This window comes from Phocoena sinus, chromosome 12 (assembly GCF_008692025.1).
Source record: "Phocoena sinus isolate mPhoSin1 chromosome 12, mPhoSin1.pri, whole genome shotgun sequence".
NCBI classification, from domain to species: domain Eukaryota; kingdom Metazoa; phylum Chordata; class Mammalia; order Artiodactyla; family Phocoenidae; genus Phocoena; species Phocoena sinus.
Window position 1 is genome coordinate 57633025 of NC_045774.1, and position 13381 is coordinate 57646405.

A 13381-nucleotide genomic window follows, 5' to 3' on the forward strand; every position below is an offset into this window, starting at 1 on the left:
TATGTTTTTCTGTATAATGAATTTATTGGAATTAGAAGGTTTTATGGACTGGCCTATCTTTGAAAAATATGAATATGGAAAGACAAGAATAGATTTTTTTAATAGACAGCAACAACAATAACATTAAGGAAATACGGGTATTATGATTTCTAAATTAGGTGTCTAATTTCTCTTCTTGGTTCAAAGACTTTCCATAAGTATATTGAACTTTCTTATCTTTTTGCTTTTGGTACTTATAGAGGTCTCTGGTTGAGAAGAAGATTGATAAGTGGGCAGGAAATTGACCTAAATGTAGAAGTTGTATCTGTATTAAAAAAAAAAAATCCAATCAGTAGGTTGAGGAACTTGGACTTCCATGTAAAAATTTCATATTTGGTACCTTCCTCAAGATGCTTACAGCATACATAGAAAGATCACGCAAGAGATGATATGTGGTCCATGCATATTAGAAGCACAAAGAACAAATTTTGCTTATTTTTTCTTCTTAGCCTGGAATATCCTTCTTTCTTTCTTTGTCTGGCAAACTCTTATTCACCTTTTACCTGTTCAGTCCAGGTATCCTTTCTTGCCATTTAACTTTTGTTTTTAATTGTAAGTTATATGTAATTATAAGAGCATGTATGTGCATAGCTTACTGTTACTGAGTAAAATACACAGTCAGAATAGTACAGAAATTGTAAGTGAACAGCTTGATAAAATTTTTGTAAAGTGAATACACTGATATAAGCACCACCCTGATCAAGATAAAAATATTACCACACCTTGGAATCTCTCCTTATTCCTCTCCCATTTGCTGTGTCCTTCTTCCTTCCCAGAGGTGACTCCTATCCTAGCTGCTAACACCTTATGTTAGTTTCACCTGTTTTAAAACTTTACATATATGAAATTATATACTATGTAACTGGATTCTTTCATTAACAAGATTTTCAGGTTTTTACCATGTTACTGCATATGGCAGTAGTTTACTCATTTTCATTGTTGTATAATTATTTCATTGTATAAGTATATTATAAGTTATTTGTCCATATTATTGTTGATGGAAATTTGGCTTACTTCCAATTTTGAAGTATTATAAATAGTACAGCTATGAAAATTCTAATATACATCTTTAGTTTCAAATAGGTGTGTATCTCTGTTCAGTACATAATATACTAGGAATAGAATTGCTGGGTCACAAGGCTTGCATATGTTCAACTTTAGTAGGTAATACCAAGCAGCTTTTCAGAATGGTTGTGTGAGTTTGTATTTCCACGATTATTTCATGAGAGTTCTAGATGCTCTACATCCTCTCCAAACACATGGCATTTTATGTCTTTCATTTTAAATTTTCTGATAGTTGTGTAGTAAATAGTATTTCTCACTCTCTTCTTCTCCCACTCTAGTTTAATCTAGTAATTATATGGGGAAAAAAAGGTAAAATGTATATATATATATACTACCAAATGTAAAATCGATAGCTAGTGGGAAGCAGCCACATAGCACAGGGAGATCGGTGCTTTGTGACCACCTAGAGGGGTGGGATAGGGAGGGTGGGAGGGAGGGAGACACAGAGGGAAGAGATATGGGAACCTATGTATATGTATAACTGATTCACTTTGTTATAAAGCAGAAACTAACACACTATTGTAAAGCAATTATACTCCAATAAAGATGTTAAAATAAATAAATAAATGGTTTTTAAAAATTGTCAAATGCACAATTGAACATGTTCCTCTTGCACTCTTACAGGTATGTTGACAAGAGGCTTTGTGATCTCTTTAGTAATTCTTACCTTGAAATTCAAAGAATTTTATTTGGGACAAGTCTGTTAAAACTTAGATTCAAGCATGACATTCTTCTGTGAAACACCACCTTTGTGGTGTGTTTTGATAAAGGGTTGCTATAGTGTCCAGTTAGTGGATTATGCAAATAATTATAAAAAATTCAGCTTAGAGTTTCCCTGGTGGTGCAGTGGTTGAGAGTCCACCTGCCGATGCAGGGGACACGGGTTCATGTCCCGGTCCAGGAAGATCCCACATGCCGCGGAGCGGCTTGGGCCCGTGAGCCATGGCTGCTGAGCCTGTATGTCTGGAGCCTGTGCTCCGCAATGGGAGAGGCCACAACAGTGAGAGGCCCGTGTACCACAACAAAAAAAAAAAAAAAAAAAAAAAAAAAATTCAGCTTAAAAATTTTACTGTTTTTCTCCCCTCATACCCTCCCCAAGGAGGAATATATTTCACTTAGAGAAAAAAAGTATTTGTGTAGTCATGAAACACTCACAGAAAACTAAACATTGTAAATTTACTGTTTACAGATGTAAGAAAAGTTTTTTGTTTTGTTTTTGTTTTTGTTTTGTGGTACGCGGGCCTCTTACTCTTGTGGCCTCTCGCGTTGTGGAGCACAGGCTCCGGACACACAGGCTCAGCGGCCATGGCTTACGGGCCTAGCCTCTCCATGGCATGTGGGATCTTCCCAGACGGGGGCATGAGCCCGTGTCCCCTGCATCGGCAGGCGGACTCTCAACCACTGCGCCACCAGGGAAGCCCAGAAAAGTTTTTAATAATAAGGTTTAAGTGCTTATGGAATGTAGCAAAAGCAATTTTAATCTGGAAGTTTATAGTTATACATTAAAAAAATAGAAAATTCACAAATAAACAACCTTACTCTACAGCTCAAGGAACTAGAAAAAGAAAACAAATTAAGCCCAAAATTAGCAGGACAGAAATAACAAAGATCAGAGCAGAAACAAATGAAATAGAAACCAGAAAACAGAAGAAAAGATCAATGAAACTAAGAGGTGGTTTTTTTAAAGACAAAAAGTATTAGCAAACCCTTAGCTAGACTGACTAAGGAAAAGAAAAAGAAGATTGAAATAAATAAAATCAGAAATGAAAGAGGAGACATTACAAAAGATACAAAGGATCATAAGAGATTACTGTGAATAATTTTATACCAACAAATTGGATAACCTAGAGGAAATGGATAAATTTTTAGAAACATACAACCTACCAAGACTGAATGATGAAGAAATAGAAAATCTGAACAGGCTTAATACATCACTAATACGTTAATACAATGAAAGATAAAAATCACATGATCCTTTTAGTAGATGCAGAAAAATCAGTTGACGGTATTCAACATCCTTTCATCATAAAAATTCTCAACAAATTGGGTATAGAAAGAATGTTCTTCAACATAATGAGGGCCATGTGTGACAAAACCTGCAACTAACATCATACTCAACAGTGAAAGGCTGAAAGCTTTCGTGCTAAGATCAGGAACAAGACAAGGGTGCCCACTCTCACTACTCCTATTCTACATAGTACTGGAAGTCCTAGCCAGAGTAATTAAGCAAGGAAAAGAAATAAAGGTCTTCTAAATCAGAAAGGAAGGTGTAATATGGTCTCTGTTTACAGATGATATGATCTTATATATAGGAAACCCTAAAGACTCCAGCAAAAAATTTTTACAACTAATAAACAACTTCAGTAAAGTTGCAGGATACAAAATCAGCATGCAGAAGTCAGTTGCATTGCTATACACTAACAGTGAACTATCTGAAAAAGAAATAAATAAAATAGTCCCATATACAATAGCATCAAAAACAATGACATACTTAGGAATAAATTTAACCAAGGAAGTGAAAGATCTATACACCAAAAACTATAAATGCTGAGGAGAGAAATTGAAAAAGACACATAAATGGAAAGATAGCTCAGGTTCATGCATTGGAAGAGTTAATATTATGAAAATGTCCATAATATCAAAGCCATCTATGGATTCAGTACATCCCTATGAAAATTCCATTATCATTTTTCACAGAAATAGAAAAAAATGAATCTAAAATTGTTTTTAGAATTGGAATCACAAAAGACCCCAAATAGCCAAAGCAATCCTGAGAATGAACAAAGCTTGAAGGCATCACACTTCCTAATTTTAAACTATATTATAAAACTATAGTAATCAAAAAGTGTGGTACTGGCATAAAAACAGACACATAGACCAATGGAACAGAATAGAGAGCCCAGAAATTAACCCACACATATACCATCAACTAATATTTGACAGTTGAGTCCAAAGCACTCAATTGGGAAAAGATATTCTCTTTGATAAATATATGGGGAAAAGTGGATAACCATATGCAAAAGAATGAAAATGGCCACCTATTTTATACTGCTTACAAAAAATTAACTTGAAATGGATTAAAGGCTTAAATTTAAGACCTGAAACTATAAAAAAATACTTGAAGAAAACAAGAGAAAAAGCTCCTTGACATTGGTCTTGGGAATGATTTTTGGATATGACACCAAAAGCACATGCAACAAAAGCAAAAATAAGCTTCTGCACGGCAAAAGAAACAGTGAAATAAAAAGGCAACCTATAGAAGGGGAGAAACTATTTTGCAAACCATCTGTCTGATAAGGGGTTAATATCCATACAACTCAATAGCAAAAAAAAAAAAAAAACAAACTTAAAAAATAGAGGACTTGAATAGACATTTTTCCAAAGAAGACATACCAAGGGCCACCAAGTACATGAAAAGGTGCTCAACATCACTAATCATCAGGGAAATGCAAGTCATAACCACAATGAGATATATCACCTTACAGCTGTTAGAATGACTTGTTACCAGAAAGACAAAAGATGACAAATATTGGCGAGGATGTGGAGAAAAGAGAACCCTTGTGCACTGTTGGTGGGAATGTATATTGGTACTGCCACTACGGAAAACAGTTTGAAGGTTTCCCAAAAAGTTAAAAATAGAACTACCATATGATCCAGCCATTCTACTTCAGGGTATATATCAGAAGGAAGTGAAATCACTATCTTGAAGAGATATTTGCTCTCCCATGTTCTTTGCAGCATTATTCACAATAGCTAAGACCTGGAAACAACCTCAGTGTTTGCCAAGAAATGAATGGATAAAGAAAATGTGGTATATACATAGAGTGGAATGTTATTCAGCCATAAAGCAGTGGAAATTCAGCCTTCTCCCACAATGTGAATGGATCTTGAGGTCATTATGCTAAGTGAAATAAGTCAGACAGAGAAAGACAAATACTGTATGTTCTCACTTATATATGGAATATTAAAAAAAAAACAACGCAAAGAAACAGTAGAATGGTGGTTGCCAGGAACTTAAGGGTCGGGGAAATCGGGAAATGTTGGTCAAAGTGTACAAACTTCCAGCTATAAGATCGATGTGTTCTGGGGATCTGATGTACAGCGCGGCGAGTATAATTAACATTCCTGTGTTATGTACTTGAAAGTTGTTAAGAGAGTAGACCTTAAATGTCACCACACACACACACACACACACACACACACACACACACACACGCACACACACACGGTAATATTGAGGGAATGGAAGTGTTAACTAACCTCATTGTGGTAATCATTTTGCAATATATGTGTATCAAATCATCACATTGTGTACCTTAAGTTTATATATGTTACATGTCAATAATAACTCAATAGAGATGGACAAAGAGGAAGGAGAGATAAAGTAATTTCCCCTAGGTCACAGTGTTTTAAAAGGCAAAAGATAATAATATTAATGTTTAAGTTAATTACCAGATGAGGTGGTTCTAGCAAGTCATAGGTCCTTTGGTTTTGCTGTCAAATGGAGCATTTTAAAATTGAATACACCAAATTGTTGGCACAGTAGTGGTGTATAGCATCTCAACTCTGCCATTTTCCCAGTGGTCAGGCTAAAATTGGAACAGTTTGGAATAATGATTTTCATACTCCTGAGGGAATAAGTACATGTATTGAGAGAAATTTGAGTTGACAGTAAAAATATTGACAGTTAACCCATGCCCTAATACAAGAGCAGATGGAAATGTCTTGCATGAGTTCCAATTCATTAAGCAAATGTGACACTTTATTTTCTAGCCATTTTCGTTCAGGGGATTAGAGTAATGAAATGGTAATATAAATGAAGCCAATTCTCACTGTGCTGAAAGTAAGGTGTATAAAACAAAATGCTAAAATGGATTTTTAAGGTTTGGTAGTATAGTTTTCTGATATCTGAAAATTTTTACTTTACAATTTAATCATTACCACATTATTATCTTTGTAGTGTACCTTGTAGCTTTCTTAACATTTATTAATAGTAAGCTTATTTTATATTTTAATGTGACATGAATTTACAGTTTAAGAGAATTACTGTTTTTGAAATCACATGGGCATATTTTTTAGGACTTTGAGTGAAAGGGTTGTTAGTAAGTGATCCCTGGGTATATTTATAATGATATATCTTGGGTTATTTTAAATTTGTCATTTTTCAAAGTAGAAGTTCTGTTTAAGTTATTGGAATATAAAAGAGATGTTAATTAATGCATACTGAAAGTTTCAACCCATTTTAGATCTTAAAATCCATTATACATCTGTTTATACTTAATTCCAAAGCATTTTTTTAAATGTAAAATTTAATGTGATCTCAACATTGCCATTTGGCTTTAGCACATTAACTAAGTAGCTTTGGATTTGTAGTATTTCACATCTTAGATATGAATGCCTTAATCTATTTCATTATAGTTCACTAATTGTTACATCGAAGTACAACTGCTAAATTTTGTGGTTGATATAGTTCATTTCAAAATGATAGCAGTGATATCTCTAATAATGCAACAGGTTATATTGACAAACTTGGATTATGCATGTTAAGAATTATACATCATTTGCAATCTAAAAAAATAAGATTATCATCATTCCCATAAGCGACTTCAAAAACAGAGCTGAGATAACACAACAAAAATGTTGAGAACAATCTGACCCCCTTAACCTCTTCACTCTTCAAAGCATAGTGAGTTTTGATTGTCATCAGTCTCTATAAGCTGATATACTGTATAAGAAAAGCTTTGGTTTTGATTTGTTACCTCATGTGTTCTTTGAGTTATATAAGGGCTTATTTCCTAGTTCAGTATCACTGTAGTAGAAGGTTTATTAAACTTTTCTTTTTTTCTGCTATAGTATGCTTTTAGGGGACACAAACAATTCAATATGTAGAAAGCAAATAGACTTATAATCACAGTTCATGTCAAATGGTCTCTTCTAAGAACTTTATATAAGTACCCTGGGCTTACCTCCTGCTCTTAGTACCCTGGATCTCCGGTGACTCATTGTTTGTGTTGCTATTTTGTGCCAGTTATGCTGTAGTATATGTGTTGTTTTTTAGTATAAACTTCTGCATATACTAGTTGATATTAAAGGGTAGTTTTTAAAAACTGTGTGTCAATAGTAAGGCTTCCTCCAAATTTGGAAAAGTATAAACAGGTAACCATTCCTAGAGTGGATCCTTGGTTTCCTTTTCATTTCCTTTTAGTGCTTTATTCACTTATTTTTGTCCCTTTTCAAATAAAAGCCATTATCAGTACACACTTGTTTAGAAGATAGTGTCATTTGGTTTCTTACATTGTAAGACACATTTTAAGTAAGCCTGTGTATTTTGTACACTTCACACTACAATTTACAGACAGACTACCTTTACTGAGTTTTAATGAGTAACTGCTTAATATCACAACTTAAAGAGAAGTGACTGTTGTCTACAGTGAGTCAGATATCATTCTGGGATATTTGTAACACTTTATTTGATCTGTGTATAGGTGGTTAATCATATTTCTTTTTGAATAACACAGTGGAAGTTTAAATAATATGTGACCTCTTTCCCCTTTTTAATTTATCTTTTCTTGTCTTATAGATGCTTGTGACCACACCAGAAAAATGGGATGTAGTGACAAGAAAGAGTGTTGGGGACGTAGCTCTTTCCCAAATTGTAAAGCTTCTTATTCTTGATGAAGTTCATTTACTTCATGAAGATAGAGGACCAGTATTAGAAAGCATAGTGGCACGTACTTTACGTCAGGTAAGGGGAAGTTATTTGTAAGCTTATTTTGAGGGATAAGTTTTTAAACTTAAATGTAACATTCAAAGAAATATTAGTATGTATTGTTCATGGGGATAAAGATAATTTTCGTAGGGAGAAACCTTCAGCTATTTCATTTTTATGTTCAAAGTACCCTATTTTTCTTCCTCCCAGGTCTTACGTTATTGAAGTCTCTTTAAATTAACCAAAGTAAATACAGGAAAACTTCTATTCTAAACCTGTGTTTTAAAGCTAGATGTAACTTTGACTAAGCAGTATTAAAATGTGGTAGAACATAGGAGAATATTAATTATTCATCCATTTCTTTCCATGCCTGACCTCTCCCCTCACTGAAAAAAATCTGGAAATAATTTATATTTTCCTTAATATACTAGATAAAATGAAATGTCTCCTAATGTGCATAATCTTAATTGTTATTTTTAAAAAGGGACGTGTACTTGTTGTCTCTAGTTTTGGACCTTGTGGTTACTCATAAATTGTCCAAATCAAAATTGGTAAATTCATCAATGATCTGTGATTGTTTTCTGTCACCCCTCTTTTCATTAAGTGAAAAGATATCTTAAAGTACCCATGACTATTAAAATGATGTTTGTTGGTAGATTGTACATGTAAAGACAGTAGATGAACACTAGTTTTTTAACATAATCAAGAACTCTAGTTCCTTGACTTCCCATCTCTTATTGTCTCTGATCCATATTCTCCTGGCTTTATTTTCGTTCTGAAATAGCCAAGACTCCATGACCAGTTTTTCCTTTTGTCAATAGCCTTAACTTATTTATCCCCTGACTCCCTGGCAAAATTCCAATCATGAGTCAATTGAACAGTATGTTTCCCTCCAGTCAGATTGCTAAACACTAGCTGAGATCACACAGGGGTGGTGGAGACTAAGGTCACTACACATTCGTAGACTCTGAATTCACCTGAATCGTCGGGGATTTACCCCGTAACTTCGGAGCAGCTTTCCTTCTTTTTTCCAAGCTTCACCAGACTCTTCCCTCCTTCTTCCCCACCCTGTCGTGCCTCATTCTTAGAAGACAGTACTTTTTACTGAGTGGTAACACAGGCCTTCATGGTTGAACTCCCTCAGTTTGCATCCAGAAAAAACCTCCCCACCACCCAGCAAAAGCCTCAAACCTCTTCCCAAATCTATCCTCATCATTCCACCCCTCATCCTTTAGTTAGAGGCCCCCTGTCCCCTTGTCTTGGACTCCATTCCTTTCACTCTGTAAGTTGTCCCTTTTCTTTTTCCTGGGTCTTTAACTTCTCCTTCTCTGTGAACGCTGTGCCTTCAGCTTTAAAGAATTGCAAAGTCCCACTCATCTTTACCAAAACGCCTCCCTCAAACTATCCTGCTCCAATAACTTCAGCTTCTGGAAATATTAATCTGTATTCAGTTTCCCTTTTGATTTCCAAACAACTGTGGTCTGGTTATTGCTCCAGCATAGGTCATAAAAAGTTTTTTTGTTTTTTGTTTTTTAACCAGGATATAACTCATTATTTCTTCAGAATTGAAACTCTTTTCTCTTGGACTCCATGATGCCACCCTGCCTTGATTTTCTTTACTTGATTTTTTTGGTCACCTATTTAGCTGCTCTTTCTCAGGCTCCCTTGCTCTCTCCTTTTCTCACCCTTGAAATGTTTACATTCTCCACGATGTTGGTTTGCAGATTGGCTTTGTACACAGAGGGCAAGGAGAGAACTGAAAAAAGAGGCAGACCACTCCAGATTGGTAGGTGACAGTTTTAATAAGCAAGGGAACTTACTTTTGAGGCTTGTCTTGGGCAACTGCAAGATCAGTCGACCTCTACACCTGCCTTAACTCTATATAGAGGCCTTAGCTGACTTCAGTCACATATACTGTCCAGATGGTCTCAACACCACATTGCTATCTCAAGGCTGCGTCCTCGGGGAAGCTTCTAGCTCAGGGAAGGCAAGCGGAATGCATATTCCTAGGACAGCAAAGGGGGTGAGGGTCCTCTGATTGACAAGGTCTAGCTTGCGGATTAATTGGCAGTCACATCCTCTCAGTGACCTTTTCCAACACAGGACTCTGGTCACTTGCCATCTTCTTTCTTTATTCTAAATATTTACCCTGGGAAAATAACACTTCTGTGCCTGCGTCACTTAAATCTCTGCATGTAGTCCAAATCTCCCCGCTGACTTCTCTTCCTATCCAAACACAGTTGTATGTTTCTACTCTGATATCCCATAGACATCTCTTGCTTAAACACGTCAGAAACTCTGCCATCTTCCCTCCCTATTTATAAATGGCATGACAGTCCATTTGATTCTCAAGCCCAAATTGAGTGTGTGGGAGCCACACTCAATTGTTCCTTCTTCCTTAACACTCACCCTCACCCCAAAGACTAGTTAGGTGTCAGTTCTTTTATATTTCGTATCCTGAATAGCTCTCATCTAGAACTAGGTATGGGAATTTAATATGAAGGGAGTACAAAATTTGAGGAAGTTTATACTGCATTTTCAAATGTTTTAAAATAGTGTACTTTCATCTGGTAAATCCAACATAAAATTCTAGATGAATTAATGATTTAGCTATACCAGACAAAACTCAGTGCATTAAAGAAAATATGAAAGAGCATTTAAAAAATAACCTTGAGATGGAGAAGCTCTAAGCAAAATGCAAAACTCCAAAGGTTACAAAGGAAACATGTGGCGCATTTGGATATGTAACTATTAAAAACTTCTGACCAGTAAAGATACCTCCAAAAAGTTCAAATGTAAGACAGAATAATAGGAATTATTTGTAGGACATAAAATAAAGCTTAAATGTCCTTTATAATTAAAAGGTTATTGTAAACTAGTAAGAAATATGTTTTTTTTTAAATTTGGAAAAAGCACTTTACAGTAGAAATAAAAATTCTGAAAATCATAGAAAAGATGCTTAAAAGGAATCCAAATCAACAGGAGACATTTCTTTTACATAGATTGGCAAAAGTGAAAAAAGAATGTAATTTGAAAATGCTCACTAAACTGTGTTTTTACTTCTAGAAATCTAACCTATGGAAATAATAGCACAGACACATAGATATAGTAACACCAGTATTCACTGACGCTTTCTTGTTAGCGCAAAATATGTTGGAAACAACCCAGCTGTCCAACAAAAGAAGAAATAGTTTAATAAATTCCATTAATTCATAAAATAAAATGCCACTTTGCAGTCTTTAAAAAGAACGAGGTAGAGCTATATGAACCGGGTTTAAAAGATATCCATGTTATATTCTCATTGAAAAGACACCATATACAGCACAATCCCATTTGTGTAAAGAAAAAAAATTCAGTATATTTATATTCTCATTCACTCATTTAGTGAACATTTATTAGCTACCTGCTATGTGCTGGCTACACAGTTCTAGGTGCAGTGGTTATAGTTACCAAATAAAGTTCTTGCTTACAGTTAGATTTTTAAGGTGGGGTAGAGTAGGGTGCATAGATGTGGAAGCATATGCAACAAGCTGTAAAAGTGGTTTTATAGTAGGGATGGGATTAGAGGACTCTTTAGGACATGTTCACTTTTTTTTTTTTTTTTTTTTTTTTGCGGTACGCGGGCCTCTCACTGTTGTGGCCTCTCCCGCTGCGGAGCACACGCTCCGGATGCGCAGGCTCAGCAGCCATGGCTCACGGGCCCAGCCGCTCCGCAGCATGTGGGATCTTCCAGGACCGGGGCACGAACCCGCGTCCCCTGCATCGGCAGGCGGACTCTCAACCACTGCGCCACCAGGGAAGCCCTGTCATGAGATTTTTTAAAAAAATTTTTAACAGCTTTATCGAGGTAGAATTGATATACAAAACAGTGCATATGATTAGTGTATTAGGTAAAGTGAGATTAGTGGTTAACAGAAGGTACTGTTTCCCAAGGTGATACTTTCCGATCATGAGATGTTTTGATTTGATACCTTGATACGTACATAGCTTAGTGATCTTTTCAGGGAGCCAGGCCACGTAAGTCCATACATTCCTGGTTTGTTTGCATTGAGCCACCTAGAGAGCATGTCCATCAGCTAAAAGCACTACAAAGATAAAGCTTTCCTGCAACTATAGAACATTAGAGGTCATGTAAATACCATTAGTACATTTGCCAGGAGGTCTCTCATTAGCATGTTTACAAGGGGATTTGACCAGGGCATCTTTCTTTCTTGAGGATTCCCAGTTGAGAGAGAAAATAGATTGCAGGCCTGCTGCTGATGCTTTCTGTACATATATACACAGACACACACACATTATGTACCATATGTACTTTGAAGCATTCGTTATAAATATTTTGTAAATTATGAACATATAATAGTATAATTTTCTATATATAGTTTATAAACTGTGAAGTAAAATATATAAAAATTATATATTATAGGTTTATTACATATGTAGTATAATTATAAACATATCATATGTTAACATATGATATAGGAATATATAATATATTGTATGTAACATGGATATATAATATGTAAATATGCATTAATTCATCCTGCACATTGGCTTCTTCATAATATAGCCAAATTCCAATTGTATAGTTTATCACTTACTGTGCTTATAAACCTTTGATGACTTGCTGTTTGTTACCTTAAGAAAAATGTTTAAATACTTTAACTGGACGTTAAACACTACTGAAGCCCTGACCTATTTGTCCAATTTTAACTTCTCCATCATATTCCTTACCTGATGTAGGTTCCAGCCACACAAAACCATTTATTCCTTCCCCACTTTTTTTCCAATTCCATTGGCCCTCTTTCAGAGGTAAAACTCATCTTACTTACATCAGAGTGTATTGTTAGTTATGAGATGAAGGGTTGTAAATGCAAAATTATATATTATTGCTCCACACGTCCATCTGTCGAAAACTTACTATTCTTTTGAGTCTGCCAAATATCACTTCTTCTATGAAGTGTTTCCTAGTTTACCACTCAGAAAGAATTACACCTTTTCTGTGTTCCCTCTGTACTCCCTTTCTTTGCACATTTTTAGCACTCATCACAATCTTCCTTATAATTTCACAACTTAACTATAGGTAATTCTGTCTTTATCTGTGTCTCTCACTAGATTTTAATCTCCTTAACAGAATGATCTATATGATTCTTCTCATATTTCCAGTGTATTAGTGCAGTGCTCATAAATATTTTTAGAAAAAACAAAGTTCCTTTTTGTTTGTTCCTTGTGATTACCAGACATTCCCAGTAGATGGCAGTGCTTTACATGGCACTTCAACAATTTGTAACTAGCATAGATACACCATAGGTAGCTATTCTAATGCAGTGTAGATTCTGTTCAGGTTCTGAAGTTGCATGGTGGTATTAGGGACTAAATTCACAACATACTTGGCATGAGTGAAAGAAATTTGGAAAATAAAAAAGTACAATGAAGCCCTAATCTGTTATATTTAACAACATTGAACTAACATTAGTTGTAACTAAATTTACTTTCAGTGAATAGACTTTGTCCAAACTTAGATATTATGTGAGGGACAATGCTGTAAAAATTTACTGCCTAGTTTTTGGG

General features: G+C 35.2%; 1 protein-coding gene across 2 annotated transcripts in view; it reads left to right on the forward strand.

Annotated features, from left to right (window-relative positions):
• ASCC3 (activating signal cointegrator 1 complex subunit 3) overlaps nt 1-13381 on the forward strand; it is a 366641-nt gene that overhangs the window by 139609 nt on the left and 213651 nt on the right. For both annotated transcript variants that reach the window (XM_032651063.1, XM_032651064.1), the window contains exon 11: nt 7685-7849. In XM_032651063.1, coding sequence (XP_032506954.1) covers nt 7685-7849 — 165 coding nt within the window. The remainder of the gene's footprint in view (nt 1-7684; nt 7850-13381) is intronic.